The sequence below is a fragment of the Pongo pygmaeus genome, chromosome 10, assembly GCF_028885625.2.
Source record: "Pongo pygmaeus isolate AG05252 chromosome 10, NHGRI_mPonPyg2-v2.0_pri, whole genome shotgun sequence".
Taxonomy (NCBI): Eukaryota; Metazoa; Chordata; class Mammalia; order Primates; family Hominidae; genus Pongo; species Pongo pygmaeus.
In genome coordinates, this window is record NC_072383.2 from 95,135,198 (window position 1) to 95,155,105 (window position 19,908).

The window sequence follows — 19,908 nt, forward strand, 5'->3', positions numbered from 1 at the left end:
TATAAATGGCCAAAAAGCATATGAGAAAATACTTAATTTAACATCACTAATAATCAGGAAAATGCAAATCAAAACCACAATGAGATATAATCACACCCCAGTTAAAATGGCTTTTACCAAAAAGACAGAAATCAGCAGATGCTGGTGAGGATGTAGAGAAAGGAAAATGCTCATATACTGTTGGTGGGAATGTAAATTAGTACAGCAACTATTGAAAACAGTATGGTCGTTCCTCAAAAAACTGAAAGTAGAACTATTGTATGATCCAGAAATCTTTTCTATATATCCAAAAAAAAAGAAAATCAGTTTATCAAAGGGATACCTGCACTGCCATGTTTATTGTAGCACTACTAACAATAGCCAAGATATGGAATCAACCTAAGTGTCCAGCAATGGATGAATGGATAAAGGAAATATGATATATATACACAATGAAATATTATTCAGCCATAAAAAAGAATGAACTCCTGTCATTTGTAGCAACATGGATAGAACTGGAGGAAATTATGTTAAGTGACATAGGTTATGATTCTTGATTCTCTATTTTGGACTACTGATTTTCCTGGCTTCCTGTGTTAATAAAATAGTTAATTTGATTTTATAACTGAAAACTATTTATTACCTCCTATGTTGTTTGAGAATTGAGAATATAACAGTGAAAATAAACACAAAAAATACTCTCTTAAAACTTGTTGCTGGAGAGGATGTGGAGAAATAGGAACACTTTTACACTGTTGGTGGGACTGTAAACTAGTTCAACCCTTGTGGAAGTCAGTGTGGCGATTCCTCAGGGATCTAGAACTAGAAATTCCATTCGACCCAGCCATCCCATTACTGGGTATATACCCAAAGGACTATAAATCATGCTGCTATAAAGACACATGCACACGTATGTTTATTGCTGCATTATTCACAATAGCAAAGACTTGGAACCAACCCAAATGTCCAACAATGATAGACTGGATTAAGAAAATGTGGCACATATACACCATGGAATACTATGCAGCCATAAAAAATGATGAGTTCACGTCCTTTGTAGGGACATGGATGAAATTGGAAATCATCATTCTCAGTAAACTATCGCAAGAACAAAAAACCAAACACCGCATATTCTCACTCATAGGTGGGAATTGAACAATGAGAACACATGGACACAGGAAGGGGAACATCACACTCTGGGGACTGTTGTGGGGTGGGGGGAGGGGGGAGGGATAGCATTGGGAGATATACCTAATGCTAGATGACGAGTTGGTGGGTGCAGCGCACCAGCATGGCACATGTATACATATGTAACTTACCTGCACATTGCGCACATGTACCATAAAACCTAAAGTATAATAATAATAATAATAAAAAAAAAAACTTGTTATGGTAGAAAAATACAATAAATTAAATGAATAAAGGCATTGTGGGTTACCTGGTAACAAGTGCTTTGGAAAGCAGGAAAGGGCGTTAGGGAGTGCAGGAGTGGGGTGTAATTTAAAATAGGGTTATCGGAAAAGTCTTAATAAACAGATGATATTTGAGCACAGGTCTAAAAGAGGAGAGGGAATGAGATGTGAGTTTCTGAGGAAGAGTATCTAGATAAAGGGAACAAATACCGAGACCCTGAGATGGGCGTGTGCCTGGCATGCTTGAGGAACAGCTGGAGCCCAGTGAACAAAGGTAAAAGTTCCAGGAGATGCTGTCAGGGAGATAACAGAGTGATTATGAAAGGATTTGAAGGTCATAATAAAATATTTGGCTTTTATTCTGAGTGAGTTGGAATACCACTGGAAAAATTTTAAGAGGAAGAATTAAAAGTTTCTAAAGCCGAACTCTGGTTTCTGTATTGAGATTAGGTTAGGCTATGGGGTTAGGGGAATGAACAGGGTGAATATATAAGAGCATAATCATATTTCTTTTTAGAAGGCTATTGAATAATTCAAGTTAGAACTTATGATGGCTTCAACAAGAGTAGTAGCAGTGGAGTTGGTGAGAAGTAGCCAGATTCTGGATACACCTTGAAGGTGGAGTCAAAAAGATTTGAAAGGGAAGATCAGAAGTTCACTTTGAGGCATGTTAAGTGTGGGATGCCTATTAAGCACCTGAGAGGAACTAAAGAGTAGGTAGTTTGAGATATGATCCTGGAGCTCAGGAGAGAAGTCCACACTGAAGAAATGTTTCCCAATCATTAGTCTATAGATGGTATTTAAAGGCCTAAGACCATACGTCATCTTCACGGAAATGAGTTTAGATGGAGAAGAGACAGGTGAAGGAATAAATGCTTGAGTTCATCAGCAAGAGGTCAAATAAATGAGGAAGAATCCACAAAGGAGACTGAGAAAGGATGAGTGAACAAGGTGTTTTGAGGAGGAAGAAGTGATCAATTTAATCAAAAGGCCAAGGAGGATGGAGGTTGGACTTAACAAAAAAAATGTCATTGAAGAATCTAGAAAATAAACTTTGTTGAACTAACCCTTATTGGAGTGGAATCAAACAGAATGTGTGCAGGGGAATCAGAGTGAATGGAAATAAATGGGGAGGCTGCTGAAAGGGACAAAAGAGGGTTTTTTTAAAAAAAAAAAAACTGAAAAAGTAGCAGTCTGTTTTTGTTTTGATGGGAATCATCAAATAGAAGAGGGAAAATAATGATGGTGCAAGATGTGCAGTGAGGAGGTATCTAACATGATACCCTTAAGTAGGCAAGATGGGAATGGAACTAGTACTCAAATGGAGGGTTTGGCCCTACATGGCAACATAAAATTCACCTATAATGACAAGTTGAAGGGTAGAGTGTATAGGTTCACATGCTAATGGATGGAGAGATGTATTGTGGGTATGTTTGCAAGTTATTTGCTAATTTCTTTGGTTTCTTCATTGGAATAGGAAACAAAGACATCAGTTGAGTGAGAAGCAGGGAGAAAGTGTTGGAGATTTAAGGAGAGAAGAGAAGGGATGAAGTAGTTGTCTTAGAGCATAGGAGGGCAGATGGACTTGGGAAATGGAGCAGGACTTCTGGGCAGCTTGCAGAGCCTTTTTGTATTTCTGGTATGAATTTAAAGTGAGAAGAGTTAGCATGGTTTTTTCCCAGCCACATTAAAATTCAGGGGTGCCGATGTCAACAGATAATTGGATTTGCAGGGGCTTGGGGATTGACCAGGTGGGTGCCATAAAGGAGAGATAGGCAAGGAAATTTAAGGTGTTTGCAAGAGTGATTATGTTTGATGGACTAAGGAACTAAAGCTGGGTAAGGAGGGATGCGATGGCAGGGGGAAGAGAGGGAAAGGGAACAGTGAAACACTGGTAGTGTCAGTGGATTGTGGGTTCTAGAAGGGGTGAAGTATTGCTGGATTCATGATTCCTGAAAGAACAATCTGGAAAAATATTAGTACTTTTGTCTGTTAAGGTCATCACTATTCACCCTTCACTTTTTCCTATTTTCCTCATATATTCTTAGGAATATTCTACCTGCATACTTCAAGGTAATTCAATCTGATTCTAAACAAGAAAACTATGATAACAAAAGACAAAAGGCACTTTTGGCTTTTTCATTGGAATTCATTAAGATGCTTATATTAATTTTAATGTAATTTATATATTTTTATTGTCTTCCCATCCAAGAACATAATATATTTTCTCATTTTTTTTCATATTTTGTGCCCTTTTTATGTTCCCTTCCTGGAATTCACAATTAGGCCCATATTCTCTACTATCACTTGTAGATAACACAGCAGCTAGTTCACTTACCAGGTTACTCCACTCAAATTAAAGACTTTGAAAAACTTTCGGTTTCCCTTTTTCTCTCGTGCTTTTCCCTTCAGCAGGTGACATCACCTCACTTCACATCCAACTCCTGATTTTAGTTGATTTTAATTCTAGATTCTTATTAGTTTTCCCTTAGCATGTCCATTCAATTTCAATAACTTTATTTAGTACTAACTTTTTACATATGTAATTACCAGTTTAGAATTAAATATGTAGATTTTCTATCCTTTCCTCAGTATTTCTAGATGTTAATCCTAGTCTTCTGGCTTCCATAAATGCGGATAAGAGATCTATTTCTTTTATTTTAGAAAATTTGATTTTTTGATTGGAGATGTTTCCTTAATTCTTTTGGATCAGGGATTTTTCTGGAAGCACATCTGCCTGAAACCTGCCTGAACATTGAAAGAATCTGCATTTTGACAAAGCATTTAGTTCCAGAAAGCATTTTTTGGTACTCTACTTGCACTTCCATAAGTGTTCTTATTATTTTGGGTTCAAATTATCATGCTTGCTCCTAGCAGTTCTGTTTCCCATTTGAGTTTCCTCTTCTTGCCTACTGAGCCCCTGTAGAAGTCAGGCTAAGCTGGTCTGTCGTAGCAAATCAGTCTTTAAATATCATGGCTTAACACAGCAAGGGTTTAGTTCTTGCTCAGATTGACAAGGGGCTGTGTTTTGCAAAGCCACTCAGGTACCCAAGTGCTGCTATCTTGGAGGCGCGTCATCTGAAACACGCTGCCCTGACCTTGCTTAGAAAGCCATAGGGTGGCACATGAGCCCTTGAATGGAACTCTGGAATTTAGTCTGGAATTCTTATGTAATTGGATAAGACTGTATTTAAGTGCAAAGAGGCCAGGAAGTATAGCTTGCCAGGTGCTCAGAAAGGAGAGGAGTATGCATATAAGTGAACATGATTAGTCTGAACCACAGATCCTAGATATGGTGTTATTTTTGCTGGTCATCCCATTGGGGTTCCTGTCTTGTTGGTATCAGCTATGCAATGGAGAAGGTGAAGTCAGTGAGATGTAGAGTGGCAGGCAGGTAACTAGCCTCTCCTAAGGCATCAGGACTCCTATATCTCCTCACCTATGGATGGCCTATCTGTCTAGCTCTTCTTTTTATTCTAGAGGAGAACACTCATGTGGGACCCATGTTAATTTTATCACACGTGGGTTCATGAAAATGTCTAGGTTAAACTCTTCCTAGGGTCTTTTGTATGGTAACATGCATTCCAGGCTTCTTTTGTACCATGTTCAGGCATTTGTTTTGTCTCCATCATTGTCTCTGTCATTCTTACTTTCTCCCTTAGGTGAAAAAGCCCAGTCCCAGATCCTCCTGCTGGGCCTTCCAAGAGCCCTAGCCCTCCCTCATCCTCAGCTGACCCCCAGATTCAGACCTTCATAATTTAGGAGACTAGCCAGGTAGGGAAGTGTTGCTGTTGAAAGAGGAGAGGAAGTTAGGTGTATTAAGTTCCATGTTATTTCAGAATTCTTCTTCGCACTTAACAAACTTAATTTCTTCAGGTGGATATATTTTTCTGTCATTTGTAGTCAAATGATTTGTGGTTTATCTTTCTCTCCCACAGTCTAGAAGCCCAGTTGAATGAAGCAGGCAAAGACTGTGATCTGAATTCTCTCACTTCTCCCCAGTTCAGAATAAGAGCAGGCTTTGGATTGTGGGTGGAGATTTTGAAAGAGATATTTGAGTATTGTGGATTATGCTCTTCCAACTGGTCTCACGCTCAGCTCTTAGACTGATGGGCTTGTTCACATTAGCAGAACTGATGTTTCCACGGAGATCTTATTGAAATGTTAGAAATATCTGGAAGACGGTTTTCAGGAGTCCTGGGATCCCAGAAGAGGAAAAACTATATCAGTAGCCAATAACTTGAATAACATCACTAAATACCTAAAAAATTCTTTCAGAATTGTCTGATTTGTTGTAAGAATCAGCTTCAGCCTTCTAATATATGACATTAGGGACTATTTGATACAGGAATATGTTTCTATATTCCCATGTTTCTATATTATCATTGTGTTTTTAAAAAAATTATTAAACTTATGGATAGTTTTCCTGTGAATGATGAGTTTTAAGAACTATTAATAGAATTAGGGTGAGTGCAGTGGCTCATGCCTACAATCCCAACACTTTGGGAGGCCGAGGTGGGCAGATCACTTGAGCTCAGGAGTTCAAGTCTCTCCTGGGCAACATAGTGAAACTCCATCTCTACAAAAAATACAAAAATTAGCCAGGCATGGTGCTGTGTGCCTGTAGTCCCAGCTACTCGGGAGGCTGAGGTGAGAAGATGGCTTGAGCCCAGGAGGTGAAGGTTGCAGTGAGCTGAGATTGTGCCACTGTGCTCCAGGCTGGGTGACAGAGCCAGATCCTGTCTCAAAATAAAATAAAATAAACTTAGAATTAATATTTAAACTAACCATAGATATCCTTGGTCCTTCCAAAATTTTGTGTCTTTATAGAGATATATTCAAAGGATGATGGAAGTTCATTTTATAATCTTACAAAACTTAAAGATGAGATCACTCTTAGCATGCTAAAGGTAAGTTTGAAACTGTTTTCAAACCATAATAAGTTAGTTACCAAAAATCCACTATTAGGCCCTGGATGGGCCTGCTTTCAGAGTTATGCTTGCTCTTGTGGAGCAGTTACCTTTTCTTGTATAAGAATGGGTTGGAGCCAGAGATGGAGTTTACTCCTCATGAGAAAAGTGGATGTCCAGTGGTGTCCAGCTTTGACTTCACAGCCTGATTAAGGTGCTTCAGAAAATATGATTCGACTGGGCGTGGTGGCTCACGTCTGTAATCCCAGCACTTTGGGAGGCCAAGGTGGGCGGATCACCTGAGGTTGGGAGTTCAAGACCAGCCTGACCAACATGGAGAAATCCCGTCTCTGCTAAAAATACAAAATTAGCTGGGCGTGATGGCGCATGCCTGTAATTCCAGCTACTCAGGAGGCTGAGGCAGGAGAATCACTTGAACCTAGGAGGCGGAGGTTGCAGTGAGTCAAGATCACGCCACTGCATTCCACTCTGGGCAAAAAGATCGAAACTATATTTCAAAAAAAAAAAAAACATGATTCATTATTTGGTGGGATATGAGTATTCCATCCCCCATTTCCCAATACTAGTGATGACAATGGCAACAACAGCTTTTGCATGATTATTTAATTTTTATAACTTTATGATGTAGGTAGCAATCATTTTGAACTGTGCTGTGCTGAACCATGAGAAAACTCAGGCTTAGATATCTAAGAATTTGACTAATATCATACAACTAATAAAATATAGATCCAGGAGAAGGACTACATCTTTTTGATTCAAAATCCATGTTCTTAAACGTTATACTGAATTGCCCTAATATTTATATAATATTCACTGCTCTGCACAAATACATTTTTAGTGGCCTGTCACTTGAAAGATTGGTTGGTCCCTTTATCTTCTGCCGTGTTAGGATGCTATTTACTATTGATTGTCTACTGTAAAAATCTCATTATCTTCACATTACCAACTAGGTGACCATACTTTAACTTGAAATACAGTTGATCTGCATTATTCACAGATTCTGTGTTTGCTAATTTGCAGATCCACTGAAATTTATTTGTAGCCTGAAAATCAATACTCTTGGCACTCTGTTGGCTATTCGTGAACACATGCAGAGCATAGAAAAATTTGAGCTGCCCAATGCACACATTCCCAGCTGAGTTGAACAAGGAGATACTCTGACTTTTTGTTGCCACTCTCATACTGTAAACAAGTGTCCTTTTCACGGTCTATTTAGTACCATGCTTTTTGAATTTTTGTCAATATTTACAATGACCCTCCAGCATAGTGCTGAAGTGCTGTGGAGCATTTCTAAGTTAAGAGGGCTGTGGTGTCCCTTATGGAGAAACTGTGTGTGTTAGATAAGCTTCCTTCAGAAGTGAGTGCTATTGGCTGTGAGTTCAAGGTTAGTGAATTAACAGTATATATTAAATATACTATTATATATCCTTAGCCATAAACACACATTAAACAAGGCTGTGTATTGAGCAGTTAATGAAAATGTTGTGACCAGAGGCTCTCGGGTACTTTTCTCCATATCTCCCCTAGGAGCAATGGCTCAGTATCCAGTAATCAGTGTTTGCGAGAACTTTATAGAACATAACTACTGTGAATAGTAAGCACCAGCTGTGCACACAAGAAAAGGTCACTGTCATGCATGCTGATGCTTGCTTTCACTTTCCTTTTCATTTTCTGTTGCCTTTTTCCTTTTTGCTGAACTCTCTTCTCTGATGATTAGATACCGAGTTCCTTTTTGGTCTTCCATTCATTGTTACTTTTCAGTACATGAAAAATATTTGCTAAAGAAGAAAGAGACAGTATTTGTATTATTTCTGAACTCACGTGATGTATGGTATCCTTTCCTTAGTCGATGTTACTGATGGAAGCTGAGGACAGGCTAAACTTCCTTCTGTCCGAGGTGGAACAGAAGACCCTGTCTCAGTGCTCCGCTGGCGAGCTGGAGATTGTGGTGGAGGCCCGGCTTCAGCTGGCTGCAGTTGCTCTGCAGAGGCACCGGGCGGCATACAGGTGCGTCTCTCCATGCACAGGGGAGGGATACCTTTGAAGAGAGTTCCTTCACCCTAGTTTGTTAAATAGACTTAAATTTTATGTAAGTTTTAGAAATTCGTATATCCACAGTGGCTTGCTTTTTATTATTCAGGGAAGTTTTCATACATGATTACACTTAAAATTATAGCTCTGGCCGGGTGTGGTGGCTCATGCCTGTAATTCCAGCACTTTGGGAGGCTGAGGCGGGCAGATCACTTGAGGCCAGGAGTTGGAGACCAGGGTGGCCAACATGAAGAAACCCCGTCTCTACTAAAATATGAAAATTAACCAGGCTTTGTGGCGGCACCTGTAATCCCAGCTACTCAGGAGGCTAAGGCAGGAGAATCACTTGAGCCCGGGAGGCAGAGGTTGCAGTGAGCTGAGATTGCCCCACTGTACTCCAGCCTGGGTGACAGAGCAAGACTGTCTCAAAAAAAAAAAAAAAAAAAAATTACAGTTCTCAATAAAGCAATTATTTTATGAAGGCACACAGCTGGGTTGTTTAATTTCATATATAGAATGAACAAATTAACAATGCTTTGATTTTTTTAATACATTTAATTTACTTTTTAAAAAGACGAAACCTTTTTACAAATAAAACCTATGGAGTGTTTTTTTCCTAAAACATTGAATTAAAATATTAAAAACAAACCTATTTTGAAAAAGTAACAGTTTCTGCATCATATTGCACTGAACTTTTTAATAAACTGTTGTAGGTGGCTAATTATTTAAATATGCTGCAATTGTTAGTGTCAGTTCTTTCATTTAGTTTGTTCATCGATTTATTTATTTAGTCAACCAGTATCTGTTAACTCTCTCACTGCCAGGCTCTGATCTAGGCAGTGAAGATATAAAGATGCATAGAATACAGTTTCTGTATCCATATGCTCACAGATATATAAGCAGTCAGATAGAGTATTAAAAATAATATTATAGTGCTTTTTTCATATTTAATAATATGGATATCTACATTCAAGAGTTTCTCCATGCCATTTGTGATAAACACTTCTATTGTGAGGTCCTCTGACACATTCAATAATGATTCATCTAATAATGCATACATTTCTTATCATTCATTAATTCATTTAAAAAATAAGTTTGTGCACTTTCAATATGCTAGGCACTGTTCTAAGCTCCTGGCAAGTATCAGTGGCCCAATACTCATATATACAGTCTAGACAAAATATGTAACAATATTGTGCAAAATCTTGCCCTATATTCTAATAGATAATAAACATGCTGACAATAAACTATAAACACAAGTAAATTACAGATTGTGGACAAAAATGATAAGTGCTATGGAGAATATAAGGAGTAGAGGTTGGAGGGGGACGAGTTACCATTTTAAAATTGTGTGGTTGTAATAAAGAGTGTGACTCCATTTTGGTGTTCAATGGCTGACAGCTTTCAAGCCCGACCACTCCCCTTCTCTTTCTGCCCCTGACCTGAGCAAGCAGATAAGAAAGCCCATCTGTTCCCTCCTTTGGTGTTAGTGGAAAGTTCAAACCATGTAAGTCCTGGCCCATGTGCAAGAACTCTTACCTCAGTGCCACCCACCAACCACCATAAAACTCCAAGCCAATCTCTTTTCCTTGCTCTCTCCATACATTCTCCCACCTGTTTGGGAACCTGCTCTGATCTTCTTGCAAGGTCTCATTTTGTGAGCAGTACCCACTTTCATACCCTCTTGACGTGTGTGTATGTGGGATCAGTCGTGACATCTGAACCACATTTTGGGTGGTCAGGGCAGGCTTCATTGATGAGGTGACATCTGAACAAAGTACTTAAATGAGAGAATTATCCATGCAAATATCTATAGAGAAAGTGGTACAGGCCATGGAAACATGCCTGATACATGTTTGAGGGACAGCTCAAGGTCTCTTGTGGCTAGGGTGGAGTGAGTGAGGGGCAGAGTTGCAAGGGAGATCGGCAAAGAGGTAACTGGTGGACAAGGAGATTACATAGGACCTTTTGGCCAGGGTAAAGACTGACTTTGAGTGAAGTGGGGAGTCATTGTAGAGTTTTGAGGAGAGGAGTGACATGATCTGATTTTCTTTGTAAAGGGATGGCTCTTGCTGCTAGTGTGAGAATTGATTATAAGAGGAAAAGGGTGTGAAAGCAAGGAGATGAATTAAGGAGGCTATTATAATAACAGAAATATGGTGGTGTTTCTTACCAGTGTGATAGCACTGGAGGTAATGAGAAGTACTTGGACTCTGAGTACATTTTGAAGGTAGAGCCATTCTATTTTACAGATATTGGATGTAAGTTGTGAGAAAAAGAGAGGAGTCAAAAAAGAAGTGGTCATTAACTGAAATGGGGAGGTTGTGGGGATGCAGCTTATTTAGGGGAAACATCAGGAGTTAAAATTTGGGTGTATGTAGTTTGAGATGTCCCTTAGATGTACAATTGAAGATGTCAAGTATTCTGAGAGTCTTTAGAATATAGACAGTGTTATTCAAATATTCCCAGCATAAAGAAAAGATAAATGTGTAAGGTGATGAATATACCAATCACTGCTATTTAATTATTACACATTATGTAATGTATCAAAATATTTTATGTACCCTGGAAATATATATGTCTATTAAGCATCAATAAAAATACAATGATAAGAATAATACAAATTTAAAAGTACAGTATAACAACTAAAAAAAATAAAGACAGAATTTTAATACTGGATGAGCTCCATTAGGGAGTATAAATAGATGGAAGAGAGAAAAGGACCAAGGATCAAGCCCTGAGTTTTGTACTCCAACTTTACGAGACTGGGGAGAAAATGAGGAACCAGAAAGGGGACTGAGAAGAAGTGACCAGTAAGATACAAGAAAACCAAGAGATTATGGAATCCTGAAAGCCAAGTGAAGAAAGTGGTCGAGGAGAATGGAGTGACCAACTAACTGTGCCACAAGCTTCTGATAGATTGAGTAAGGTAAGGATAGAGAGTTGACCCCTGGATTTAGCATGGAGGCCAATGATGACCTTCACAGGAGTAACTTTAGAAGATGCTTGGGAAAGATTATGTTTAGAGTTGTTTATGAGAGAATGGGAAGAGAGAAATTGGAGCCCACAAATAAAGATGATTCTTTAGAAGAGTTTTACTATGAAGGGGAGTAGAGAAAGAGGGTGACTGCAGTTGGTAGAAGTAGGGTCAAGACAAATTCTCTTGAAATGAGAGAGATGATAATGAAAAAGACCCAGTACAGAGAGCAAATGTGATGTTCTGATATGATTGGCGCACAGTCGAGTAGGAGCCCAGTCCAGTCTTCTCTTTTTCTCTAATACAGAATAAAGTTATCCTCTAGTTTGGAAATACAGAATAGTCTCTGGAGGCTAGCCAGGGGACTAGCTGCCTGCCAGGGACACAGATGGAAAAAGTCACCCAAGAGAAATCAGTTCCCCAGGCTGATGCCATTAGAAATTGTGGGGTCCAAATTGACATCATCCATGAAATGCAGAATCCCTGAGAAGTTAATTTAAAAAGGTCCTGACATCATAGAGCTGGAGCACAGGCATACCCTGAACAGTCTCATAGAGGTTAACCCAGGAAATGCAAGACTTCTATGGAAAATAACTCCCACCAAAGATAGCACCGAGTCAAATATTATAAATCAGATGAAGAAACAGCCATAACAGAGAGTTAGCAGACACAATAAATGGCAGACTGCACAGCCCAAGAAACAAACTGTTCAAAGATAGGAAGGATAGAAGAGAATCTACAAAGAAACAATGAGACAACATAAAAAAGGAACAGATGAATTTGGAAAACAGCAAAATAGAAATTCTATAAATGAAAAAATATAGTCACTGAAAGAGAAAAGAAATGGTCAAGTTAGATGAAAAATATTGTTTTTTTTCCTCTCCTTATTTTTTTCATTTATAATGAAATTCCATACATTAAACCCCATTCAAATTGAAATTTGGAAGAGGAGTTACATTTAAGATTTTTAGACTGTCATTCTCTTTAAACAGGAGAATCCCACTTATATGTTTCCCAAAGGGGAAATCAATTCAGCAGAAATCCTTGTTTGCTTTGATTGGAAACATATAATCATCTCATCAGTATAAGCCTACAAGCTTTGACTGAAGGCTGTTCCATGACTAACCACATCTAAATCTAGATGACAGCAGAGGAGTTGGGAGATTTATAATTTTTGTAGTTTTTAAGCAGTGATGAAATTCTGTAAAGTATGTTTGGAGCAGTGATTCTGAAAGTGTGGTCTGCACATCTCTGGGGGGTGTCTCCCAGACCCCCTGGGCATGGGCGTGTACATGAGGTCAGAACCATATTAATAAAACTAAGACAGCATTTGCGTTATTCACTGTGTCGTTCACACTGATGCTGCAGAAGCAACAATGATAAGACTTCTGGCGCCTCACCATGAATCAGAGCAGCAGCCCCAAACTGTACTAGTAGTCATTGCTGTCTTCACTCCTGCACACTTGTAATTTAAAAAATGCCAGTTTCACTTAAGAATGCCCCTGGCGAGGCAGTAAAATCTTGCACTTATAAATCCCTATCCTTGGATATATATTTTTAACATCTTATGGGAATATTTATATGGGAAATATGCCTAGGTATGTCTGCTGCTTATGAAAGCTGTGGTTGACTTGAAGAAGAATGTGTGTGATTGAATTGAGAGTTGGACAGGCTGCTTTCTTCATGGAATACCATTTTCATTTGAAAAACAATGGACAAACTATGGTTATTCAGACTTGAGTATTTGGCAAATATTTTATTGAAAATGAGCCAAGTGAGTATGCCACTTCTAGGGAAAGAACTGATAGTATTTGTTGCTGATGATAGAATTTAAACTTTCACAGGAAAACTAGAAGTTTGGGAAACTTGTATGAGCCACCACGAGCTTGACAATTTTCTAATGTTTAGATTTTTTTTCTGTCAGATTGGTAGAAATGCTAAAAACATGACTTTTAAAAATATTGTATAATAAAATACTTCAACATTTGGGGGATCTATGTAACTCAGGGAGACAATATTTCCTAAATGACTTGTGCATAATGTTACAAAATCCTAGTGAACAAGATAGAGCAGTAGATTTTAATGGAACAAAGTAGGAAAAGTTCAGCAATATGTGGTATTAGATTCTACATTGCAACAAACTTTAAAAAAAAGATCACTTATCACATGATAATTGTCACTTTGATACTACATTGGTGTAGTATCAAAGAAGAACATTAAAACAGTTATTTGAAGCAGCTATTCAAATACTTCTCCCATTTCCAATGACTGTGTGACGCCTAATCTTCATACACTTCAACCAAAACAATATTTTACAAAAGACTGAGTGTAGAAAAAGATATGAACAATCTTCTGTTAAGTAGGGGTGTGTGTGTTTGTGTGTGTGTGTGTGTGTGTGGTGTGTTTTCAGACAGAGTCTTGCTGTGTCACCCAGGCTGGAGTGCAGTAGCAGGATCTCAGCTCACTGCAACCTCTGCCTCCTGGGTTCAAGCGATTCTCCTGTCTCAGCTTCCCGAGTAGCTGGGACTACAGGTGCACACTGTAGTGTGTGCTACTGGCTAATTTTTGTATTTTTAGTAGAGATGGGGTTTCACCATGTTGGCCAGGCTGGTCTCAAACTTCTGATCTCAAGAGATCCACCCACCTTGGCCTCCCAAAGTGCTGGGATTACAAGCATGAGCCACCATGCCTGGCCACTTGGTAGCTTGTTTTTTATTAAAGAAGACATTAAAGAGATCCATGTCATTCTTCTCATGAATTTTTTTGAAAATATAGTTGTTTGCATAAAATATTTTATTTATGTTAATATGTAATAGGTTTACTATTTTTATTTTAAGAGAAATTAATAAATGTTAAGGAAACTAAGACATTTTTAGCTGAATTTCTAATGTTGGCAAATGTTGATGGAGCTCTTTTGGGTTCTCAATCATTTTTAGAGGTATATAGAGGTGCTGAGAATAAAAAGCTTGAGAACCACTGGCTTAGAATATTGTCATATGTATAGCTATCTTTAAGGACACATGGTAGTTGATGGTAGAATATGCTCAGTGTAATAACATACCATTTTCCCCATTGGAGTTTGAAGGGAGAAGAAATTTTTACTGTATAATTCTCTATAGAACTGTTTTTTTTTTTTTCCAAACTATGTGTCGGAGAGCAACAGCAGTCCTAGAAAATGTTTATCATTACCTTCATTCTTTCCCCAGCTCTCTGTGTATCCTATACCCTTTTGGTATGAAAGATATGAGTGGTTTTTATTCTTTTTAGGGAGGAAGAATGAAATGAGAAACTAAAAATTACAAAATGGCCATAGAAAGGACTGTCATAATAGAACATTAATTTGAAAACCAGATAGACATATGCAAATAGTGTGCAAGTATATCAGAATTGCTCCTATTTTAAATACATGAACCTGGTCCTTGGGACAAAACCTGCAAAAAAACTTTGATGTTATTGCCTTTTTGGAGCAGAGTTGTCATTTAGGGGTAGCCTACTGTCAAGATGAATGAGTTTTTCTCATGTGAACTTTACCCCCTGTGAGCTTCTGTTTGGGTACTGCTGAGAGTGTTGGACAGTCCCTTTTCTAAATGATGGTTAGCTTGACATTTCATGATACTTCTAATAAAATTATGTGTCAAGGAAATTGAAAGGCACATTCCCTAGGGTGACAGGTAGAGTGAGTTGCATGGATTTTATGAGAACAAACTGACCATTTTTGTCATGAATGTTAATAAGAAATAAATGGGATCAAAGTTATTCAAATTGTATTTCTACCTCTTCTAGGGCTGCCTCTTTCTTTCAAAATCCTGTGGGTTTTTTTTTTAAATAAGTGTTCCTTCCTATTCTCCTTTACATTTAATCTATTGTTTAAATGGAAAAATATTTGGGCCTTTTAATTTTGTCTCAGAATGAAACTTTCTTCCTTTGGGATTTTAGACTGTTGGCAGTAGGTAATCCTCACATACTTTCTATCTGTCTAGTGTAGTGGAGAAACTAGAAATTTTCCATTCTGCAACTAAGCAGTACCGAGTGGATTAGGACATACTGGTATGTCTTATATTTTATTCATTAAGTTTTTGGGTTAGCAAGATGCCAAACCTCATACCTTGTTTCTCTTAAAATTAGAATTTGGGTTTCAAGATGAGAAGAATGGAATGGGTACCATTTTCTTTTTCCAGGGTTTTCTATCAGCCATGCTGAGTTAGCCTTGGAAGCTACTGAGTAAATGAGGTGCCTCGGAAATGTGTGTAGCTCTGAGGGAGGAAGAGTGTGGGGAGGGCACATTTCCTGTGCAAACACTGACTCCATGCTGTGTTTGTTGTTGTTGTTATTTTCTTGGTTAGTTTTATTTTAAATAAAAAACAAGTTAATTACAGTATCTTAGAAAATTTTCTACAAATATCTAAACCATTTTAATGGCTCAGCAAAATCTTGAGAGTTTAAAATTCAGTAACTGCTAAGAAATTGGGATGTTATTTAACAAATTAGAAAAAAAATCAATTTAGTCTCTCCCCACCTCTCCTGGCCAATTCAATACACTAATAATGATAATAGCTAGCATGCATTATGTGCCTCTGTTTGCCAAGCACTCCTATTTGCTAAGCACACTCCACGCTTTCTAGAATGTCAGTTCCACGAGGGCAGGGATTCTTGTTTGTCTTCTTTACTGCTGTATTCATAGCACCTAGATTTCTCCCTGGCCCATAGCAGATGCTCAATATGTACTTTTGGATTATTATAAGGATTAAATAAGATCTTTATTTTTATGAAAGGATCTTATTTAACCCTTATAATAATCTCATGTGATGCAGTTTGCACTGTTATTATCATCATTACTGCTTTATAGATAATGAGATTGATAATTGGGGTTCCCAAGATCACAAAGTTAATATATGGCAAAAGTGGAATTTGACCTCTTTCTCTCCAGTGTATGAATTCTTAAAAATTAGGTTACTTCACATGAACTAAAAAGGTTTTTTAAGTAGAAAAAAATACAAGTAAATAATAGAATCTCTAGAAATATATATTTCTAAAATTACAACTGACTACAAAGAAAAATGTCAACTGATTTAATCTGTGAAATATTTTAATTTTTGTAAGTACAATAACAACAAAAACCATTACACCAACAATACATAGAAAAACAAGATTTTTACTTCCAGTAAATATGACAAATAGTTCCTTTCATTTTTACATAAAATTACTGATAAAGTTGATAAAAAGGGACTGTTGATAAATAGTCAAATACCATAAACTTTTCATCAAAAAGAAGAAATTGTAACTAGTATGTATACACATGGAAAAATATCTATCTGCTTACAAAGTGAAGTTAAAGCAATGAATGAGGTCCAGATTCCTACCTGAAAAATAGCATTGGGGTAATAGTCCCTGATAGGTTCTCCACCAACTTCCCGTTGAAAGCCATGTTGCCCCACAGAGATAGAAAAATAGAAAAGCTTTAATAGAATTGAAAACTAAGCATAGTAATTCAACTTTTGCAAGAAACGGGAAAACTTTTTTTCAAATGTAACCCATAGATGAAGATGGAGTCAGAACCACAAGGGATCATCTACGTCCACTTTATCCCCTGAAAGGAGCAGCATCATGGGCCAGGAAAGAAGAGTGGTCCCTCTACCTTCTAAGCGCGTAACTCAGAAGGGGTTCACCATCCAAAAACCTTGTCAGATACCCTAACACTGTGCGGGGGCTTAAGGAACTACTCCAGCCAACAGAAGAGATCCATCTCATAGTTAAGACTGAGGAATGAGGCAGTGATTCTGTAAAAGTGACTGGTGGTGGACACTGAAGCTAGTTTGGGCTCAGTGTAAATAATGATAAGTTTGCATAACTGAATACAGATGTCAAAACTAATTCCTGAAAAAGGTGATAGAGTATAAAGATAACTAACAATGACCTGGGGATAATATATCAGATTTTAATAACCAAGTGGATGTGGGAGAGATAGGGTAATTAAAAAGTATGAAATTCTTCATCCTATATGTAGGGAATAAAAATATGTTGGTTCATTTTATACATTGAGAAATAGAGAAGCAGAGTAGAGAAATTATGTTTTTAAGATGGATTAATGGAGAAGTGTGTTTTGGAAAATATTAAACATAACTGCTATTAGAATCTAAACCAGAATATATATATTTCAAATCAGTGTGGAAAATAAAAGGGAAATAGTCTTATGGCAGAAGACACAAAACAAAGGAAAAAGGAAGAATACCCTCAGAAAGCATAAAATAATAGAAGAAAACAAGGCATGTCAATTATGCCCATAAATGTAAAATTGTTGAAACATACTGGATTTGTGAGGATTTTTTGGTTGCAAGTGACAGAATCGCAGCTTAAGCCAAATCAGCCAAAAGGGGAAATTTTCTGATTCATGTGACTACAAAGCTGGGGAAGGCAGAGGTAAGGATGGGCCTGAGGGTTTACTGAGAGCAAAGGCTTGAGTGCTCCTGGAATCACCTCGTTCCATCTTCTCTCTTTCAGCATTATGTGTTAGCTTTATTTGATCAGACTGGCTTCCTCTACAGTGCTGGATACATGTCTGCCACTAGATCAAGACTTCTAATGCCCCAAATTTACCAGAGAGAGAGCACAAGACTGTCTCTTGCTTCAAGTTCAGATACCAGGGAAGTGCTCTGATTGGCCCAGCTTGGCTCATGTGCCCATACCTGGTCCCAAGCACCATGGCCAAGGAGGCAGGGTCATGAAAGAATATGGAAGCCCTCACTAAGAACTAAGAAGAGGGGGTAGGTAGAGGAAGGAGAATAATGTCCCAGAAGGATGGGATGTTTGATGCTTTTCTTAGAACAGAAGAAGAATGCTACTCGAAGTAGTAGATATAAAATTGAACTATAAATCACCGTCAAAAATGGTCCAGACATCTTTAAAACTAAAAGGATTTTCAGTTATCAAAGATACTAAGAAAAGATAAAGAAACAAAGATGGCAATATCAATATTATGCTAAGTAGGATGCAAGGCAAAAGGCATTGAACTGCACCAAGAGGACCATTGATATTGATGAAAGGTACAGTCAACAGTGTCTATATAACAGCCATAAATATGATACTAACACTATATGGATAGCAAAAATTCAGCAAAACCAAACTTGTTAGAAACTATGAAAAGATAGAGATGGTGTCATAGAGTAACAGATAAGAGTACAGGCTCCGGGGCTGATTGCTAGCTGTGTGACTTGGATCAAGTTATTTAACATTTCTGTGTCTTCATTTTCTAATCTGGAAAGTAGGGATGATAATAGTACATGTTGAGTATCCCACATTCGAAATGCCTGAGGCAAGAAGTGTTTCAGATTTCAGATTTTTGGGGAGATTTTGGAATATTTGCAGTATTCTAGTTGAGCATCCCAAATCTGAAAATTTGAAATCTGAAATGCCCCGACAAGCATTTCTTTTGAGTGTCATGTCAGCACTCAAAAAGCTTTAGATTTTGAAGAATTTTGGATTTTTGGATATGGGATACTCAACTTGTATCTATAACCTTGTAGACTTCTGATGGGGAGTGAATGAATTTATTCACAGAAAGTGCTCAATATAGTACCTGTCAGGTGGCAAACACTTGGTAAATACCAGTTATTATCTTTTTTTAAAAAAGTTTGTGGGGAAAAAAAGGAGACAATTTCTGTGGCCAATGTTAGCACAATATTTTCAGTTTTTAATAGATATATATTATATATATATTTTATATATTTTTATATATATATATATATATTTTTTTTTTTTGGAGACAGAGTCTTGCCCTGTCACCCAGGCTGGAGTACAGTGGCACCATCTTGGCTCACTGCAACCTCTGCCTCCCGGGTTCAAACCATCCTCCTGCCTCAGCCTCCTGAGTAGCTGGGATTACAGGTGCCTGCCACCATACCCAGCTAATTTTTGTATTTTTAGTAGAGACGGGGTTTCACCATGTTGACCAGGCTGGTCTCAAACTCCTGACCTCGTGATATGCCCGCCTGGGCCTCCCAAAGTGCTGGGATTACAGGCATGAGATATATTGACCAAAAATATGGATCAATAGACCTGTATAGAAATGTAATTTAAACACTGAGCATATGTACCCCTTCTGCGAGCCTTCTTATAGGATCCATGGACACTGATGAAGCTGAACATACACTGCATCAGAATCTCAGTAACGGATCCAAAGGAGGAGGGAGCATGGACGGCAGGCTGGGGATGGGGGAGGGCCCTGGAACATGTAAATCTGATTTACAGCTTGAAGAGATCACTGTGGCTGTTGTGTGGAGACCAGGACTGCAAGGGCAAGAGTCATGGCAGGAAACTGGTTAGGAAGCTACTGTGGTCATCCAGCCTGGAGATGATCGTGGCTTGGATGAAGGCGTGAGCAGTGGAGGAAATGAAGAGCCCTATTTGGAAGGCGAAGCCTGTTGATGGATTGAACATAAAGTGCGGTTCACAGAGGGGAAGCCATGGCAACTTCTGGGTTCTGCATGTGGGATGGAGGACACGGATGAGGAGTGGGTTTGGGTGGAGGAGATGGAAGTGAGGGGGTCTGCTTTTAACTTGCTGTTACTGGTTTCCTAAGACT

General features: G+C 38.2%; 1 protein-coding gene across 1 annotated transcript in view; it reads left to right on the forward strand.

Moving 5' to 3' along the window:
* The window catches only part of CFAP54 (cilia and flagella associated protein 54), a 379,132-nt gene that overhangs the window by 221,107 nt on the left and 138,117 nt on the right, over nucleotides 1-19,908 (forward strand). Inside the window, exons 50-51 of the mRNA XM_054442311.1 lie at nucleotides 6,222-6,301; nucleotides 8,169-8,329. Of these exons, the coding sequence (XP_054298286.1) occupies nucleotides 6,222-6,301; nucleotides 8,169-8,329 (241 nt within the window). The remainder of the gene's footprint in view (nucleotides 1-6,221; nucleotides 6,302-8,168; nucleotides 8,330-19,908) is intronic.